The sequence below is a fragment of the Passer montanus genome, unplaced genomic scaffold, assembly GCF_014805655.1.
Source record: "Passer montanus isolate IOZ18808 unplaced genomic scaffold, ASM1480565v1 scaffold45, whole genome shotgun sequence".
Classification (NCBI taxonomy): Eukaryota; Metazoa; Chordata; class Aves; order Passeriformes; family Passeridae; genus Passer; species Passer montanus.
In genome coordinates this window covers 5904846-5925327 of record NW_024369373.1, presented here as the reverse complement: position 1 = coordinate 5925327, position 20482 = coordinate 5904846, and the positions used below count along the sequence as shown (strand labels likewise).

The 20482-nt window shown below is 43.0% G+C and overlaps 1 protein-coding gene across 2 annotated transcripts; it reads right to left on the bottom strand.

The window, feature by feature from the left end:
• BBS2 (Bardet-Biedl syndrome 2) lies at positions 1-18798 on the bottom strand. 2 transcript variants are annotated; one of them, XM_039721212.1, is made up of 17 exons: positions 18624-18798; positions 17073-17300; positions 16578-16703; positions 16240-16302; positions 13666-13743; positions 11392-11496; positions 10446-10532; positions 8560-8695; positions 6567-6706; positions 5657-5801; positions 4910-5081; positions 3738-3867; positions 3019-3150; positions 2370-2507; positions 1816-1928; positions 949-1097; positions 1-427 (listed from the first exon to the last, which is right to left on the bottom strand). In XM_039721212.1, the coding sequence occupies exons 1-17, from the start codon at positions 18738-18740 to the stop codon at positions 321-323; spliced, it is 2166 nt and encodes a 721-aa protein (XP_039577146.1). In that variant the 5' UTR covers positions 18741-18798; the 3' UTR covers positions 1-320. The 2 variants fall into 2 exon arrangements, with proteins under 2 accessions (XP_039577146.1, XP_039577147.1); XM_039721213.1 differs by lacking the exon at positions 13666-13743 and adding an exon at positions 13476-13553.
• Between the last annotated feature and the right edge of the window lie 1684 nt (positions 18799-20482).

Sequence of the window (20482 nt, the reverse complement as noted above, 5' to 3'; positions counted from 1 at the left end):
GCCAAGCCAGTCTATGTTTTAATGGAAAAGACCAATGCTTTAACTACAAAATATATTTAAATACATAAATAAGTTACTGTAATAAAAAATAAGTGTTTGAACTTCTGTCTTGCATAAATACCACATCTGCACTTAAACTCTGATGCTCTCTTCATGGAGTTTTGGTCTATGCAATATTTCTCACCTGACAACTTAACTACAGCACTACCACTGTAATTACTTCACCCTACAGTGGAGTAGGGGTCTGAATTAACTGCTTGTCACTCATTATCTGCTCAGTGCATGGAATCACTGCCTCTGCACAGCTGCTGCTCCTCTCCCTAAGAAGAAGCTGTTCCCACACGCATTATCCTGAACAGTGTGTTGAAGTTGTTGCTTCTTATTGCATCCCGACAAGCACTGATCACTTGTGTTTTAGGTTTGCCAACTGCAAGGAGGAAAAAAAAGAAAAGAAAGGGAAAAAAAGTCAGTTACAGAGTAAGAAACTGGTAGAAATACTTATTTGATCCAGCCTGAAAATTTTGGGGTTTCTTTCAAATGCTTTTTAAACACATGATGAATCACCACCTTTTTTCTAGTACATAAATAAAATCCTTTCTTTAAAGAAGAATTCCCTGAAGCTCTGTTTTATGAGAATTTGTTGGAAGGGTAATGCTATAAACATAGAAAAAAGTACCTCCCTCCCCAAAGACCTACAGGACTAATAATGCAGATAAAACAGTCCTGCTTAAGTTAGTAGTTGCTTTTTTTAAAAGCAAAATTATAAACTAAAAACTGAAGTAATTCTAAAAAGATTTTTTAAGTAGCATGTTTAACAAAACTACCAATTTCTGCCTCATTCAGAAATCTGGAAGTTATTTCAAATTGTTCTTTATAGAATTGTGATCCCAGATCTGTGCCTCTCTGGGGGTCTGAGACTCCCCACTGCTTTCAAAAACACAGACTTACCACGTAACTGCCCAGCCCTTTGGATTGCCTGATTCACAGCTTTCAGGTTATTCAGCAGCTCTGTGTGATTGTTGCAACGAATTTTGTACTGATTTATTAAATCTCTGTTCAGGTCATACAGCTCGCTGTACCGTGCCTTCATGTTTTTCCTGGGGAACAATCAGTTCAGTTATTTGCATCTCTGAGGACAAGAAAGTTATTCCTGGTTTGTCAATATAAAGACGTAGCAATACATGGTTGTGTTGGCTACCACAGTCACCTGCATGTCTGCCAGCTACAAGACAACAGACTTGTCTAGACATGCTAGTTATACTCATTATTTTACTAAAAAAACCTGAATAGCCTATTTTTGCAGTTATTTTATCCAGCAAGACAAAGTGGAGGTACCACCTTCCCCAGTGAATGTACCACTGCCCTTCAGTAGCTTGAGCCTCTTTACTGCTGCTCTTCAGAGTAAAGCTTGAAATTAGCAGAAAACAGCAAATCAGAGTGAAAACCTGACACCAAAAGTTTATTTCCTGGTGTTCTCAAAATTTCACACACCACAGATAGCTTTTCCTGCTTTCTTCCCTTAATATATCCTTTCTAACATATCTCACCATCTTGAAGTAGATTCACCTCAGCTGCTATACACTAAGCCCCTACCCTTGCCCTCTTGCCTTCCCCTGACTGGTTTCCTACCTAAAGAACATGACAAGGTTCAAGGAGAGCTCATGGTGAGACCATCGAAGGTACAATTCTACATCAAAAATTGTAACTAGGCAACTCTTGTATCACACCAGTGTTTTCCTGTGCCCTTTTCTTCCTGAAAAGCAAAGACTGGCCATTCTAAACCCCAAGCACACAAACCAGGAAGCAACTGCTCACATGTCTCCCAGGAGCCGGGCATCTTCCGCCTGAACCAGCATGCTGCGGATGAGGTTGGAGTGTTCAGCCATGTCAGCAGTGAGCTTCTGATTCACTGCGTGATGCTCATCCACCTGGCCAAGGCAAACAAGTCATGAGCAAGGGTCCTTGGCACCCTGGGCACACAGGCTTCAGGCTAAACCTCAGCCCAGTGCAACAGGAAATAACACCCCAATCCAACCAACCAGTATCCCTGACACTGTTCTCTTTCCCCTCACTCCCCACTGCTCCCAGAAAGGGTGAGCAGACTGAGATACACATCTCACGTGCTGACCCAAAACCAGAGCTCAGTCTCACAGATAAAATATTTACTTTATCCTAAACAACCAACTGAAGGGACTAAGGGCCTGTTCTACAGAACAAAAACCCACAGAAAGTTGAGTGTCCCACAGGATATACAGCAAGCTATCGTGGGCCGATTTCCACAAAAAAGATAAAATAGTTTAAAGATCCTCTCATAAAAAAACCCAGCGACTGTTTATCTGCCTACTCAGAAATGTCCAAAGCCTCCTCACCTTCACCAATATTTTCCGTAGCTCCTCAAAGTATGCAGGAAAATCTGCTTCCACCTGCAGATCTTCAATGGCCAGGAAAGAGGCCATTGACTGGATAATGTCACCAGCTAGATCGATATCATCTGTGTTGATGGAAATCTGTCAGAAAGGAAAGAAAGCACTTTAGCACTCTTCCATGCCAGACCATCTGAAACTGCCCAGCAGTATTGCCTCTCCAACAGCTACCCAGGTTCAAAGCAGGTCCTTTTATCAAGTGGGCATGGGCAAGCTCTACAGCTTTCAGTAAACAGGAACACATTGATTTCAAAGGGGCTTTTATTCAGGTTTGGGATAGAGAAGCATCTGTGCACACAGGACCAGCTACAGGCAGAAGTTACAGGCAGCCTTTGTGCCTCACACTATGGCTCCCTGAAACCATTCCATGAGGAAATAATTTCTCTCCTTCCTATAGATCTGCAGGCTAAGCAGTTTACTTCACTAACTGGCCCACTAACTTACCCACTGACAGTAAATAGACACAGAAGTTTCCAAAAGCATGAGTACTTTCTCTGCCTGTTTAGTCATCCTTCACTTTTACTGCCTCTATGGGATACTGGTTTTACTGGAGTATTACTGAAGGGCTGTTCCCCTTGTCCAGAGAGGTACTCACCTCTCCACCAGGCTTGATTTTGATGCAGAGCTGACCTGCGTTACGAAGGGAAGTGAAGCAAACCTGAAAGGGAGCACTCTGAAACTCTGCATCCTCTGGCAGCAAGAAGCTCTGATTCAGCCACATAATGATCTTGCAAAAATAAAGATAAGAGCATCAGCCATCCCTTGTGTGTAAAGCCTGCGGAACCACACAATGTCCCTGCACATAATGTGCACCAGAACACTCTGTTCCGGAAATTTCATTTGCTAAATTTCACCCCATAACCCCATGTCATGAACTTAGAATGAAGAAAATTGAATCCTTGCACTAAAGCTGAATATTCCTAAAATAATCAAATCCAACAATCAGAGACTGCTATGAAATTGAGGCACTACCTGAGCACTGTGCCGCCTTTTTCTTGCTCTCTGCTCATTTACAAAATTCAACACTCACTACAGGTCTCCTGCTATCAGCAGGCACCCAGCAAACAAGATAATATCTGAAACACCTTCTGATCTCAGGCCTTTAGTTCTTGCAGGAATTCCTGATGCTTGGAGTGCCTCAACTGAGTCATCTTTTAAAGACAGAAAAAAGCAGGGTTGACTCGAAATACGCAGACTCCAAAGGCAGTAGTGCAGTTCACTGCATGATTTCTCCTTTCTATTGGGAATATCAAGCTGATTGCAAACCCGCCACCTATGCAAGACTTGAAACCAGGAAGGAGAGCAGAAACTCACCCTTTGTGGCCTCTCATTCATGGTACAGTTAACAAAGCTCAGGGGCTCTGTGGCCGAGTCTGGGCTGCTCAGGGCATACATGGAAAAGCGGGGAAGCTGTCTTGTCAACTCAAATACATGGAACTGTGTGCTGGAAGCAACCAAACAGAAAAACAGACAATTAACAACACAGCAGGGATTCACCTATTGCAATGGTTCCTGGTTCTTTTTTAGCTGGGGACTGACACCCACAGATTTCAGTTACATAATCAGCTGCTTACTGCTTCCCCAGAAGAAACACTGAAACTTGGAAATTCCAGGATTATCACAAGGTTAAATGATTCCTCTCCTTTGCTGTCATTTTCAATAATCCTTCCACTGAAGTATACTCTCTAGGCTAATACTTTTACTATATTTTACTATATGATTAGGTATTTTCTTTACAAGGTCAGTGAAGTCTTATTAAAACCAATAATAAAGGCAAATAGAGAAAACAGAAAGGGAATTCAGTCCCATACAGTCTTTCTGCAGTGGGTGGCTAGCTCTCAAAATATGCCTCCCTATTCAGGGAAAGAATGCTGCCTCCTCAGGCACCAGCAGCTCTGGCAGATGTGAGCAGGAAGAAAGCTGTTTTCAAGGGTCTATGAAGAGACATTTTATTTTCTATGGAGAGATTCCTATGGGAGACTGGAAAAATGTTGTCTTGAAATCAAGCATGTGTTACTTTCTATTTGCCCTGAAGCCAAATGGGCTCAGGATTACTTTATAGCTTGAGAGACAAAGCTGTGTCTCCAGGCTTGCCCAAGTACTCCATCCAGAGCAGCCACAATCCAGGGCCCAGCCCCTAAGGGATGACAGGACAGAGTCTCTGCATCTGTTGATTCCCTCCACACATCCATAGTAAGACATCTCCTGGAAAAATGTGCATTCCTTCCTAAAAGCAGAACCAGAACATAACAGATCACAGTGATTCCAGAGCATTTAGACTTTATCTGGAAAAGAACTCAGTGTCACAGGTGCATCAATGTTTTTAAGAAAGCACCCCAGCTCTCCTTTCATAGAAAGGGCACAGACAAATAGGGCACTCAGGAATTAACGGTGCACTTCCCATGGGACAAGCATGAAACCCCATTATTGCTGTTTCCTGGTCCCCCAGTTCTGGAGACCAGCAGAGACCACACCACAAAACTCACCTGTTTCGGTAACCCACAAAGGCTTTGATGTGCAAATCCACAGGGACATCCTTGGGTGGAGTAAGGGGAACACGAACACAGCCTGAGAGGTTCTGGAGACTGGGGTGGACCACATGGCTCTCTCCTTCAAATATGCCCTCAGCAAAGATCAGCACAGCACGGATGATTGTGTCTTAGCAACAGGAAGAAAAAGCAGTTCCCAAATTAAAAGCTGTCCTCTGGCAAGAAACCACCACTGTTTTCAGAATTAAGCATGTTTCACTCCTTACATCACTCCTCTGAATTGTTAAAATACCCCAGGTGACCAGGACTATCTGGACTTGACTGCATCCTCAGCATGCCTGGTGCAAGGTGAATTTGCTGTCTTGGGGTAATTGCAGTTTTGCTTGCAAAGCCAGCTGAGATCCAGCTGCATTCATGCAACACCCTCACTAATGCAGCTGTGGGTTGGTGTTTACAGTCAACACAAGAAGTGCTGCAGGGATCACCAAGGCTGGTTTCATCCAAGTTAAATGTTAATTGCCTCAGAAAATAACACATAATAAGAAACAAATTCCATCAAACTCCTCTCCCCTAAGACCCATCCAAGGAACAAAGCTTGATTCAAAATGCTGTGAAAGGAAAGAAACCACAAAAGGGACATTACAGGCAATAAAGGGGAGACATTCAAATCACCAGCTAAATATAACTAAAAATTTGCATGATTTTACATGAAGTGAATATCAATGGTTACAGGTTACCACTCACCATTTGTGGTGGAAATACACAGCTCCACATGGGCAGACTGGCTGTCAGAGCCCAGATTAACTGAGAGGGCTGTCTGGAGTTGGGTGTTTGCTGGAATCAGACCTCTCTGCCCGTCAGCTTCCTTCAACTGAGTGGTCAATTCAGCCTGTTACAAAACACAAACCACCCATCAGAATCAGAATTTCAAGGTTTTCACTCAAAAAACCTAGAAAACATATATACAAGTCAGTTCTATTTTCTTTCAGAAGGTTGTATTACAGCAATTTTCAGACACTTCCAACTAGCTCTGAGTGGTGGCTGGATCAGGCATGGAGCTGTGGACACTTGGGCCACAATATGTTTGAGTGCTTCACTATGGATGGACCTCAGCTCTGTATGCAAACCTTTACTCAGAAAACACTTCACATATGTCAATTTTAAACACAATCTGACAGAATTCCAAGCTTCTGCCATGGTGATCATTTGCTGTTCAAAGATGAGTTTGCTCTTTCTTCAGACTACTTTTTGAAATGTTCACCATCAAGCCACAAGTGTGATTCCTACACCCTAGCAGTGCTCCCTGATCCTCTCACAATCCCCTCTGACTCCCAAGATGGCTTATAGACTGAAAACTACAATTTTCAGTCATAAGCCAAAGCACAAGGCTGAAGGGAATCCAGTTCTAAGCACAACTACTCTGGGAAGAGCAAGAAGCAAAGAAAGCATTATTAAAATACAAAAAACAAGTTCTGAACTTGCACAGGGAGCAAGCCAAATGCAGAGGCAGGAGCCCCCAGCATCCAATCTCATTGCATCCTGACAATCTACAGCTCTGACTTGTCTGGACTGCCCCACAAACGCTTCCCAGATTACTCTGGATTTATACCAACACGAAGGTGTGTTTTGGCCCTACATGTTATTTAAGCAGTACCTTTGCATTCTCCTCATAATTTTTCAATTCCAGCAGCAGATTTTGTTTCTTTTGACTAAGTTCTCGGATAAGATCCTGCTCAGCACTTGTATCCATTAGGTTCCCTTTCATTTCCTCACCTCCTGGCAGATAGCCTCGGACTGTACAAAAACAAAACATAGCCCATTTCAGCAAAGACTTCAACAGCCTGCCCAGAACTTCAGTTTCTGTTACATGACTCCCTTGTACCACCTTTGCAGTTCTGGTCTTCAGCTAGTAATATTCAACTGAAAACCTGAGCATTGATTTAGACCCACACTCTCTCACTTTCTTGGTGACTGAGGCAAGAGAACTGCATATTTAAAAAAAAAAAAAGGTGAATTTCCAACCTGTCTTTAAGCTGTACTCACCTGACCAGACAAGTGCAGCACCCAGTCCTTTTGCAAGAGGATTCCCACTGCAATCATTCTTTAAGGTGCTTAAGCAAGTTTACAATTATGCAAAATTAATAAAATGTGTACCTGGATTTCTAGAGCTGGTCAAAGGAGTTGTCTGGAAGTGGCTGCAAGTCACTCTTAATCAGCCAGTAAACAAGATTTACCCACATTAGCTTTTCCCCAAATCAAGGGATACTTCACTTAAAGGGGTAAGACTTGTTGCCCAGTAGAGCACAGAGTTATGGAAATATGGAAATACCTCTAACTGCCAGTGGAGACAGAGGACCTGAACAGGTGATGAGACAACTTTCATTCTGCTCTAAGGTTGTGCACCCTGACTGCAGCTCTGACAAGGAAAGCCAGGACAAAAATCTTTTACCATGGAAGAATATGCTGCCTGACTGCAAATGGCTGCTGCCTAGAGGAACTTGAAATCATTCAGCTTGCACGCTGCTTTCCAATGAAAGGACACACTTTATTATTTCTGAGTGAATCATTCATTTAAAATGAGAGCAAGACAAAAACCACTGCAACACAGGAGAGCACCTCGTGTGAAAGGATGCTGGTCCCAAGCAGAACTCTAATAACACTGTCTATATAACCCCAGCCACACTAATTACTAAGGCCTGAAGGGATCCCCGTCATGCAAGGCCTGTCTACAATGGACCCATCAGAAAAGGAATGATCATGTTCAGTGATACCAACCTACACAACTCTGTAGGACAAGGTTCTCCAGAACTGCTTACAATGCTCCCCTTCCACAAGCTTGGGAAAAAGGTTTATAGGCTGAAGCCCAAGTGCAGCAAATCCCCACAGCCTGTGATTAAGACAGTCAGCAAAACACACTGCTATTTAACAAGGACAGGCTTTTGTTTCAAATGGGTTGTGCCAGACCTGCTTGTCTCAGGCCACTGACGCCAAGGAGTCGGATAATCACACCAGTGTCTTTCCTGGAGCCATCCCTGTAAATTCATACTGAGCTTCTTTAAATCATCTGTGATCATATTTATTTCCACTCACAATAACAAGGTTTAACTTCTTGAATGCATGGTGGGATAAATCCACCACTTCTCCAGTCTCAGGATAGCATTTTCCAGGAAGCAAAGTGCTGTTAACATCTAAAATTTCTAATATAAAAACTCTTCATCTGCAGAAGAAAACCAAAACACACACACCCTTAGTTCTTTAAACACCTTTACCTACTGTAAAGCGGCCAAAGAACTAAAACATAGAAAAAATATTTCCTATACATACATCTATTATAAAGTAGCCTGAAGAACCAGAGTCTGTACTGAATATCATTATCTTTGCATTAGGATGGGGTTTCTTCCATTAAACAAATGAATTTTGATGGTTTCTTGGATCACAATGAAACACATGCTGATTCTCACAGAAAAGGCAATATTCAAAATTCTGTTTGCAGATAGCATAACTCAAAATTCCCTTAACTGCACATAAAGCAAAGGGAATTTGGCACACAAAACGTTGGAACCAAAACTATGTTTAGCTAATCTGAGATGATGTGATGTGCCTGATATTGCTGTGCATTACATTAATATCATTAACAATGCTTTTACCTTCACCATCAATTGAGCAGCAGATTAACTGGGTGCTCCCATCCATTCTGTAATCCCCCTCCACCAGTCCTGCAATCGAGGAAGCAAAGTTGTCCTTAAAGATGACCTCCCCAGTCCGGTCACTGCGTGCATCAACCTGGATAAACAAAAAGTTCCAAGCCTCAGCATGAAGGGAAAAGCCAACTCCAAAACACGTATCATGCCATACTCTGAGCTGTTAACTGAAAGCCAGCTCTGCTCACAGAACTGCACCTCTGCTCATGCAAACACCACGCATGAAAAAAGTACTATCAAGAAATGACCTCTAGGCAGAGTCTAGAAGGAGCTAGAAGGAACTTCTCTGCAGAGATGCTTCCCTAAGTTACAAAACTAAAAAAGGAAGGAAATAGAAGGAACTGCAAGTCTGCACTGGAAAGGTTATGCACATATGATGCAGCAGTGATGGGACTAAACCAGAAATAACTTTAATGCAGTATTTACAACATCTCCTCTCAACTGCAGCCCTTGTGTGGTGAATTATTTTTATACACAAATACCACAACCTTCAATTATCTTTCATTTGATAAGAAGAGTGAGGTGGGCTCAGTTCCATGCACTGTGTAATTTCCAAAGCACAGATCACAGCATTACTCTTTCTAGGAGTATTGGACTGTTTCAGACCAATCAATTGGGTAGAGACTACCAGTGAAAAAGAACAGGAGCAAAGCAAGTAGAGGTTCTCTGTTGCTGTGGAGCTCGGTAAAGAAAGATGCAGGGCAGACATTATGGAGCAAAGAGGAAAGAGCCCAGTTTATTCACACATCTTTTTAGACTGAGTTTTTAAAGACCATCCCCCATCTAGCCCCAACTGGGCAGGAACAAGTTGTTACTCTGTATTGATTGGTCACTCAATCCACTGGTGTGTACGTGCAGAATAAGTTGTTTGTGACTACAGTTTTCATTTTCCTGCCTATCAGTGTAAAAACAGTTTACACAGGTGGCTAGAGTTTTTCACAGTCCTAGAGTTCCTTCTCAGGGAAATCAAGTTGTTTTCTACAGTGCTAGAGTTCTTGCTCAAGGAAAACAAGTTGTTTTTCACTGCTGTAGGACTCTGTTCTCATGAAGAGGTGTCAGCTTTCTGGCGGGGGCTGGAGTCAGGATTCAGTTTGTAAGGCCCCTGGCCTGCTGTTTCACCACCACAGTTCTCTCTTTAACAATGTTACACATCTAATCCAATGTAAGTTACAACACATCTGGGCTCCGGACAGCCAGCTTGATATGAAGTTATTAAAGTGCCGCAGGCTAATGACAGTAATAAGAGGTGTGAAGAAAAAAGCACAGCTTTACAGAAAAACCTGGCAAGCTGCATCCAGGAGAGATGTGGCAGTTAAAACAGTCATCTCTGGCAAAGGGGAATACCAAGGTACAGGCTTAAAAGACTAAAACTGAGCGGTATAGAATGCCTCCACATAAAATGAAATAACGCTTGATTAATCCTGCCACAGTCAAGACTGACGCTGCTCTCCTGTTACATAACTGCTTTGTCTTCCCTGCAGTTTGGGAACACTCAGAACACACTGCAGAGGATTATTCACGTGGCCTCAAGACACACCTGAATAGAGACACTCAAGAACTCTAGGATGTGGCATATGATCTCTGCCACCATGGAAACAACCTGCCACACCTTAGCAATTGACTCTGAGCTAAGCAGGGGAAGCAGCTTTTCTCTGATCTTGCACTTGGCACAAGACTCACAAGCCCAACTAGGTTTATTGCAATAGATCTGCAGTGCTCAGGTTTCTAAGTCTTTTTCATTTTTGGTTGTTGTTCATCAGATAATTTAACAGCCTTGTTCAAACACAGCCCCCATATCCACATCTCCTCATTTTCCCCTTGTATAAACTCACCTTCCCATTAGACCAGCCAGTGATCAACTCACACACTCCATCAGAGTTCAGGTCAAATGCATGTATGCTCATAGCTTGGTTTTTTGACTGAGGGCAGAAAAGAAAGAACAAAATAAACTTGGATATGTTCTCTAAACTTCACATGCTTGCCACTTGCAAAACACTGGACTATCAGACTAGAGAGAGTACAGAAAGGAGTACAACTATCCCTCTTAACAGAAAGTTTGAGCATTACTAAAGTCACAGACAAATATGACATCTTAGCCCTTGCACTACTAATCTAGTACACTGCTTTTAAAGGACCTGATAGCTCCTTTAAATACATTTCCATCCAAGCAGATGATTTGAACTCACATAAATTAAGTGTAAAAAACCAAATCCTCTAGAGAAAAAGTATCAGAGCCTCAACATGGTCATAAAATTAGACTACTGAGGACAACCATGAGCCTCTTCCTGCCACATCTTGAGGAATCTTCTTATTGCTATTAAATATACTGTTCTGTGTTATATTAAGAATATTAAAAAGAGCATCAGGAAAGGATCTTATCAAACTGATTTGCTGGAGTAGGAAATTGCTATTGATGAGAAAAATCAACCTTGAAAATAGACAATGCAAGATTTCAGCTTCTGAAACAGTTTATTGATTCAACCAAAGGATATTCTAACATGAACTCGAATGTCTCTTGCTAAGCTGAAGAATCCCTAATTGTATGGTTGTATCCCTGTTGTTTAAACCACCACCAACAGCACAAAAGTACTGCAGGAACTGACCTGGTATTTTACATGAACCTATAAAACCAGGTAGATTTTGTAAGAACAAAATTACATTAAGTTCTCTGCTCAGCAAAGTTCACCTAAGGGTAACATCAGAATGACCTGAAATTAGATACCAAGTCTCCAGGCAGCCTTCAAGCTTCCAGTGATGATACTCCAACAATGGACTAACCTTAATCCTCCAGTAGCGCGCTGCCTTGTTGTAAACTCCAACGGTGCCGTTGGCAAGAGCGTAGCCAAAGCGACTGCCATACATGGGGCTGAGGGCAGTGACTGTCTGCAGGGGAAAGAGGGAGAGAGGACACAGGAGTGAGAACTTGTGCAACTGCAACTAACAGGGAACAGGCTATACATCTGCCATATGAGTCCTACATTTCTTAAGTGGTAAGACTTTTGTAGGAAGTATTGAATACTGAGTAATTGCTTTTAAGAATCAGCCTGAAATCACTGAAGGCCTTGTAGGATTTCCTCACACAAGCTGTATTGCCAGTGTTAGGACACACTTCAGCAGGGATTGCAGAACTGCCCTCAAACTGTGTACTTTGACCAACTATTTCCTACCACAGGCAGCAAAACAACTGCTCATAGGATTCCTGTGGTCATCAGTGCTAACACACTAGCATTGAGAAACTACATACAATGTTCCTTAAGCTTAAGGAGCTGATGATGCCAAAGGTTCAACTTGCCTGGGTTAGGAAAGCCCCGGAGATATTACTGGTAGAAAATCTATGCCCAGTACTAGTAAGATTTTTATCTGCTAAAAACTGTCACAGTTGGACTTCTTTGGAACACAACTGGAACACCAGGCTAAGGGTCCTACCTGAATAAACTCTGGAAAAAGACCTGAGAGTCATAACTTGGCCTGATTCGCACTCCTTTTAAAACCCATTCCTCATTGAGCTAAGGTTTTCAGGGCTTGGAAATGCAGGTTTTTCCACACACTGAGATTAATGTCAGGAGGAACAATTGCAATCATCTGTCTGGTCTTCTGTACAACGTAGCATAGGAGACTTCCTTCTGACAGCAACAGTCAGAAACTCAAAGGTAACAATAAACCCAAATTTACTGTCCATTTATAAAAATCACAATAGTTTACAGCTTCAGCTTCACCAGAGTAAGTGATTAAACACAGAAAATGAAAACTACACAAGACTTCCAAACCAAACCCAATGTACAAAGACACTGTTCCCTGAATTTACCTTCCTAAAAAGAAAGGTTTAGGCTCAGCTGTGTCCTTTTATGTTAGAACAGTATAATCGTAACAAGCCTCCTATGACTGCAGGTGTAAACTTAAAACAATTCTGCTGAGGATCTGGAAATAAATCACACTTGAGAGTGACAGACCTTTAGCATCCCTTTAACTAGAAATATCTAATGACCAGACTAGTCACTGCACAGAGAGCAAGACATATTACAGGCCCAGTTCCAATTCTAGTGACAGCAACAACCTCCTTTTCCAGAACAGTGCCTGGCTTTGTCTTTTATAGCTCTTCCTAAGTGGTTTATTAGCTAAGCCTTTTAGTCCCATCTTGGGCAGCAGGGAGGCCTCAGATGTTAAAGGACAAAGGTCTGTGACCTTACTCTACCTTGGGTCCCAAAGAGCTGTGAGAAGACTGAGAACACTTCTAAATGCAGTGATAAGGATATTTTACTCCCTTCCTAGAAAACAAAATCAGTGGGCATCTTCTTAAGCTAAACAGCAACTCCTACAGCTACTCCTATTCCTCTGTAAACATATCTGCCCCCATACCTTACTTTAGTCACCACAGCTCTTTTTACACAGCCAGTGTGTAACTCCAATTGCAACATAATCTTCCAGTTTTGCCTGGGCATTCCCCTTCTATCCGGCCATGCACTGTCTGGATATACACACAGGGACAAGTTACATCACCATGATTGCACCAAAAACATTTGAGGAAAACTGCAGAAGACATCCTTTTACTCAGGGGACACTAAGAGCTTCAATCACAACCCAGCAACATTAATCACCCTTGCATGAGCTCCTGACTGTCAGTCAAGAATAGTCACTTTTCTCAGTGGGGTGAAAGATTTATAAATAAACAAAGCAAAAGCCTCCTGCATAATGAAATACATTATTAAACTCAAACTTTCACAGTTCTAGCAGAATAGATACTGTGCCAAATAGTTAAGTAACTACTTAACTACACAATAAATCTGAACCAGAGAAGCTTTAGAGTACACAACACTTTCAGTTCTGTCAGCAACTATAATAAACATCAGCCAGAAATAATTTACCTCTGTCTCAGACATTTCTGCCACAATCTCATCCTCTTTAAATACGCGGATGTCAAAATCTTCAGAGCCAACAAGAAGCTGAAAAAAAAAATAGTGCTCCTTAAAAATAATTATTCAAGCTAAGGAAGCAAGCAACAACACTTTCAGTTCTGTCAGCAACTATAATAAACATCAGCCAGAAATAATTTACCTCTGTCTCAGACATTTCTGCCACAATCTCATCCTCTTTAAATACGCGGATGTCAAAATCTTCAGAGCCAACAAGAAGCTGAAAAAAAACAGTGCTCCTTAAAAATAATTTTTCAAGCTAAGGAAGCAAGCGCCAGGATCCAGAGGACAAATTAATATTTCAAGTCCAGCAATGAAGAAGTTTTAACAGATCTAAGACATGCTGCAAGTATTGCACTGAAAATCCCTCATTTAAAAAGAACAACCAAACAAACACACACAAAAAACCACCAAGACAAACAACAAGCCAACCCAAATGAATCCAAGTATCAACCATCTCTGCTTCTCCAACGTAAGTGGTGGTTGCCACTACTGCCAAGTAGAAGTAAATTCAGCTTTATCTTGATGTAAATAATTATACCAATAGGCATTGAATTGGGTCTTCTGCATCCTCACTCCGTAATATTTCCACATTTTAGTTCTTCTCCTGTTTCCTACTTCACCTGGTAAAAGGCATTAACTGGAGAGGAGCCCAGTGGAAAACTTCGTACTGAAGATCATGACAATTGTCAGGTTCTCTTTTGTAAACTGAGAAACCAAGGAACAGATCTGCTCAGTGCCTTGTCCATAAAGTCATCCATCAAATCAATGAAAAACAGAATTACAAATCAAAGTCTAAAACTTGGTAGTACTTTTCCCCACTGGAACCCATGAGACTTTCATCTTTACTTGATAAAAAAGATACAAATCCATAATAAAGTTGGATTTTTAAAAATAGTAAAGGCTTTTTCTGTTCCCAAGTAAAGATGCTTCAGATTATGTCAACCTAAATCACACCAAGCTAAGTCTACTGCACCTATTGAAATTATTTGCAACAATTAACATATTTAAGAAGCACAGATTTCTTGACAAAGTTGCAACCACCAGCAAAAGGCAACCAGATAAAAGCACACAATCCTGAAACAATTACTGGTGATGCTGTGTTTTCCAGAGATGCCTAGATCTTTTTTTGTTAGTTTGATTCACCCCATCCACCTCAGTGATTTTCACTCCACTGGACAGAAATTTGAAAGAGCGAGTCAAAGTTCTGCTCCACAAGTCTTCTGCCAGATGGCAGAAAGTAACCTTCATCAATCCAAAAACCCTGAGGAAGGCAGTGACAAGTTAGTTCTATTAGCTACTAAAAGTATATTCATGCAGTTTTTAAAATCAGTAAATTTTAAATGTAAACTCATTTTTACTGGGGTGGAAAGAACAGAAATTAAGCTAACACAGTCATTTACCAGGTAAGATACAAAGTGATAATTTAGGAAGCTTCTTCTTGCATTTTCTCAGAACTTCAGTTTTAAATCTGAGGCAGTTTCAAAAAAGCCACAAATAAAAGTAAATAAATAAGTAAAAACCCTTTAAAATCACCTAGATAATTAAGATCAAAAAGAACCCTGAAAACATCTCAGTAAATGCACATTGGGGTAACTGGCCCAACAAGTTAGTCAGATATTGTATCCAGCTCTACTCAGCTCAAAGTAGCACCAGATTACACCAACTGCCAAGAATGAACTTCTATCAAGCAGAAAAATATAGCAAAACCCACTTAAAAGCACAAGTGCAAACCATTTGCAATTAGTGCCATAGATCAGTTTCCTGGTTTCTGAATCCCTAGACACTGTCTCCACTTTCTATAAACACCTCTCAGCACATTAAAAAATTACAAAGAGGAGCTGTGAAGAAATTGATTTGAAAACCTGAAACCGTTTTGCTTCCTAAAGATCCCAATCAAGCAGAGCCTGTATCAGTTTAATGCTTATAAAAAACCATGAAAACTGTCAAGGCCCTTTACACATCACTATTACACAGTCCAACTGGATATTCCAAATGAGGATTTTTCAGGAACTAAACAAAGAAGCTCAAGTAATTATGTTTGAAGTCTTAAGACAAATGGCAAAAGTAACTATTTTTAGCATAATGATTTAACTTCATATTGATTTGCATCTGATGTATACTAGGAAGCTGTTACTCTTCTTAAAGATTCATATTCAGAAGCATAGTTGCTCATTTGGGATGAAGAAATGTTTCCAAAAGAGAACACCATACAAATTCACAATTTCACCAATCTCTTTTAGCCTGCACGATCAGAATGGCAACTGCTTCCCATTGTCTCACATCATTATCAGCAAGATGTGTGTTACAAGTTATTGGCATTTTAAATCAGCAAAGCAAAGAGTATTTCATTTCCCCATGTCCCTCTAAGGAAACAGAAGGGCTGGATGTGAAGACAGATTTCTGGATTTTACCAAGCGTAAGTGAAGCTTTTCAAAGGAATAGCTTTCTAAAAGTTCACTTTTATGTGTAAGCTTGCAAGTTGTTTCTGTGAAATTTAAAACAGTTCATCAGCATATTCAAGAAATACCACTGAAATAGACATCTTGCCAACTGATGATCACAGGCATTTCAGTGTATTGCTCCTGGCGTAAAGAAAAATGAGAAACTTTAACTGGTGATGTAAGTCAGTTGTATCTGATAATCTAAGTTTTTTATTATCATTTCACTACAAGACCACAAGAACAGCTGAATTCATGTGTAAACGTTTACAAACCTCAGTTTTTCCATCATCATCAAAGTCACACAGTGCTAATGAACGAACGTTGTCTCCAGTAACCTGCAAAGAGAAGGACAGTACTCAGTGATGGTCACAGCTGTCAGAAACTGGATTATTTTGATTATCTCAACTGCAAAAAGAACACTTGACACAATCAGTGTTCAAGTAACATCTGAATGCACCGAATACATGGCCAAAATATAGTTTAAGGCCTGAGATAAATTAAGAACAATCAACAACTAAATTAATAATTATCATATAAAAGAAACTCAAGATTATTTAGTGCCATTGAAAGAATCTTCTAATAACATCAAAACTATCATGCATGGCCTTACCGTCCAAAAACGGTCATTGCCTTCATAATCAAAGCCCTGCAGGGCACAGTTTCCACCAATAATAGCAAGTGGAGGTGAAATATCTCCCAGCTTCCCAAGAACTATTGCATTGGCTCCATCTGAAACCTGCAGAGAAGCATTAAAGGAAAAAGAAACAGCAGACAATAATACATCAGACCACAAAAGTGAAGAAGAGAGCTTTCAACATTATCACTGCCAGCTCTGAATGCCTATTAGTTTTTTTTAAGTTGGTCTTGCTAGGTGATGGGACAGATGAATGCAATGTGTATCTGTATGTGTGAGTGGGAATTCTCATTTATTAATTTTGAAATACTGCAGATATTCTAGAGACAAAACATTCTGAATATAGCAGTAGGAATAATGCAGAGCACAGACATGTAATTAGTTGACAAAGTAATGTAAAACTGTAATCTTTGCAATTCAAAGAAACAGAAAATTATGGAGGTACTAAAAGAAGCAGACAAATCAACTTGCCTCTCTGTAAAACAAATCTGAGTTGTTATACACATCGTAAGCCAATAAATTAGTCTGTGTTCCAACCAGAAGACAATCATAACCCAGCTGAGGGCTCAGCACCCCCGAAGTCAAACAAGTGATCCCTTGATTAATGTTCAGAAGAGAAATGTCTGAATCTTGGTTACTTTGCACCATTCGGTTTGTGTTTACTCGCTGTCCTCGGGCATGAGGATTGTGTATAAAAACCTGTAGAAACAAAAATATAAATATTAATACAACACATGTATCTGTTTGTATACAAACAGTAAAGACTATTGTTTGGATATTAACTGTGATGGGGGAAAAGGCATTCACTCAACCTAAATGAGGACAAAAGGCTGGGAGTTTTACTGATAATAGTATTTCTCACAGTTATTCTTTAAACTATACTAGAAAAAGGGAAATGGCAGGAAAAACAGTGCTCTGGCCAGTGGAGTAGCAATATCGTTGTTTTGTTTGTTTCTGAAAATTACAACTGACAAATCTTCGGAGCAAGGCAAAAAGAGGAAACCAAAGGAAACAACAACAAACTAAACAAATTACCTCCAGCTGGTAACAGTATTTGCAAAACATTCCAAACATTTAAGACAATTTACCTGGTACATATCTGTAACCTCCATCTGTAGGAGAACATGGCTAATTTTAAAAGGATGAATGATAAATATGGTTTTACTTTCGCTGACCAATGCTCAGTTACTATAATTGCCTGGAGCCAAGTCAGAGGATCACAGGCTCAACAGTTTGCTTTCTGGTTGTGCAGTCTGTCCCTCAGACAAGCCCTTGTTCTATGTTGTTCCTAAAGGAGCCAAAATAAAATTAATAATGCTGGGAAACATCACAGATGAACCCTCTCTGAATTAACAATCTAAGTGCCTCTGTGGGTTTATGCTTCAACCTATGCTTTATTACTCAGGTTGTGCTTAATCCTGCTTTGTTTATGTTTCTAACTCAAACAGAGCACACAGGATGTTGTCTGTTCCCGTCAGGCTGTTTGTGCATCACCCACAGAAACCTCAGCCCCGTTATCAGCACAGAGCTTGGTTTGTAACAGCGCCAAGGCTCACTGCTCTGAGAACTGCACGACAAAACCCATGGCTTCAAAAAACCCCGCTGTCTGCTAGAAAACGTGTTCCCGTGGCAACTTGGCTTTGTAAACTGGCTCGGGCTGGCAGAAGCCACCCAGTGCGACCTCCTGCTCCAACAGGGTCCCCCAGAGCGTGTTACTCCAGATGTGTCTAGACAGCTTTTGGATTTCCCCGGGCTGGAGACTCCTCAGCCTCTCTGGGCACCTCTGCTCGGTTTCGGCACCTGCTATAACGCCTGCAGGCTCCCCGCTGCAGCAGAGCGAGGCTCCCGGCACCGCGCCCCGGGCCGCGGGTCCGCTCAGGGCGAGGGGAGCGGGCCCAGCTCCTGCCTGGGCTCAGCCCTGCCAGGGGAGCAGGCGGGGTTAGCGCGGCTCCCGCCGGGGCGGCTCCCCCCGGGGCTGCTCGGCCGGGCCAGGCCGCACCGCGGCCGCTCCTGCCCCGTTACCTTGCCCGCTTGCGTGGCGGCCGCCAGGCAGGGGTGCGTCCCGTCGTACCGGCCCAGCGCCACCATGCGGGGCAGGATCTTGTGGTTGAGCTTCAGCGTGAACACGGGCACCAGCATGATGGGCGAGGGGCCGCGGGGCGGGGCGGGGCACGCCGGGGGAAGCCGGGCTGGGCCGGGGCGGCTGGTCTGAGGGGGAGCTCGGGGGGACCGGGGGAGCAAGGCTGAGGGACATAGGACCGGGGAACAGGGCAGAGGGACCGGGGGCAATGGGGGACATGAGGGCAGAGGGACCGGGGGAGCAAGGCTGAGGGACTGAGGGCAATGGGGGAGATGGGACCGGGGAACAGGGCAGAGGGACCGGGGGCAATGGGGGACATGGGACCGGGACATGAGGGCAGAGGGACCGGGGGAGCACGGCAGAGGGATTGAGGGCAATGAGATGAGACCAGGGAACAGGGCAGAGGGACTGAGGGCAATGGGGGACATGGGGTAGGACTGCGGGGCAGTTGCAAAGGTCAGGGGTTTGGAGGAGGTTGGGGGACACTCAGAGATAGGGGAGGTGGGGGATGCCACTGAGGATAATGGATTGCATCTGGGAGAGCTGGGGTGTGGGATTAGGAGGCCGGGAAGGCAAATGCAGAGGTCTGAAGAGCTGAGAGGGAGTTTGGGATGCAGGGCTAGGGGAGGTGGGGGAGAGCTGGCTGTGTGGAACTAGGAGAGGTACTTGTACAGGTCAGGAGAACTGGGGGAGCAGCTGGAGGTACTGGGGGCAACCAGACACACCTTGTACAGGTCAGGAGAACTGGGGGAGCAGCTGGAGGTACTGGGGGCAACCGGAGACAGGAGGATAGAGGCAATTGCCCTCCTGTGCAGCTGCAGTGGCCTCCAAGACCCACATTGCCATCTCAGTGCCAGCTTCTCTGCAGGATCAGCACCCAGCGGGGGGCAAGGGCTGTCCCCTCTCTGTCCCCAGTGCCCTCACCTCACCCTCTGCTGCCTGCCGGCTGCCACGCACATCCTTACTCACACCTTGCCAGGAGTATCTCCAACTGAGAGATCTCCAAGCCAGTAAAACCCAACCCAGAGTTGCAAAGTGCCATGAAGACAAAAGCACAACCTCGGAACATCATTACTGCTCCTTTGTGGGATTGTGCACTGGATCCTACAGAATCCAGCCACTGGGGCACTGGGAGGAGGTTGGAGGTGAGACCACAGTGTAAACACTGATGCTGATCCCCATCCTGGACTGGATTTTGGTATACAGACCCTCATGGATCTCCCTGCAGCTCCCACTCCCTGCCTGGACACAGGCTGGATAGGGAAACCCTGGCTCAAGGTCATGACTTTAGAAATTCTTAAATTATTTTAGATTTAAGCAATATTTTAACATGATAACCCTCATGGGTGCTCTCTGACAGTTCCTGAATCCATCACCTGCACTGGGACATTATCACCTCCATCCCAGCAAGAAGCAGGTTTGGAGGAGGATGCACTGGAAAAACAGCTCTTCCTTCCCTGCAAAGGCCACTGTTTTGAGGCACAGATCCCTTTATTTCTAGGAGAGCTGGCAGACCCATCCCAGCTGGCATTTCCTTGTGCGTTGGCCAAGCCCTGGCCGGCAGCGGCGTCCCTGCCCCGCATACGAAGGAGGGCTCTAAAAAGCACCACTCAAGCAGGGATCATGCAGCTCTGAATGCGACGACCTCCTTTTTCTCTTCTTTAAATCGTTTACACCAAGTTTCTCTGGCACCTCTATCAATGTGCTGTTGTACTTGTGGACAAGGAGGCAGCAGTCACATGCAGCATTTTAAGGAGGGTGTTTTTCCCCTGGGTGGCTCTGTTTGGGGTGAGCGTGGGTG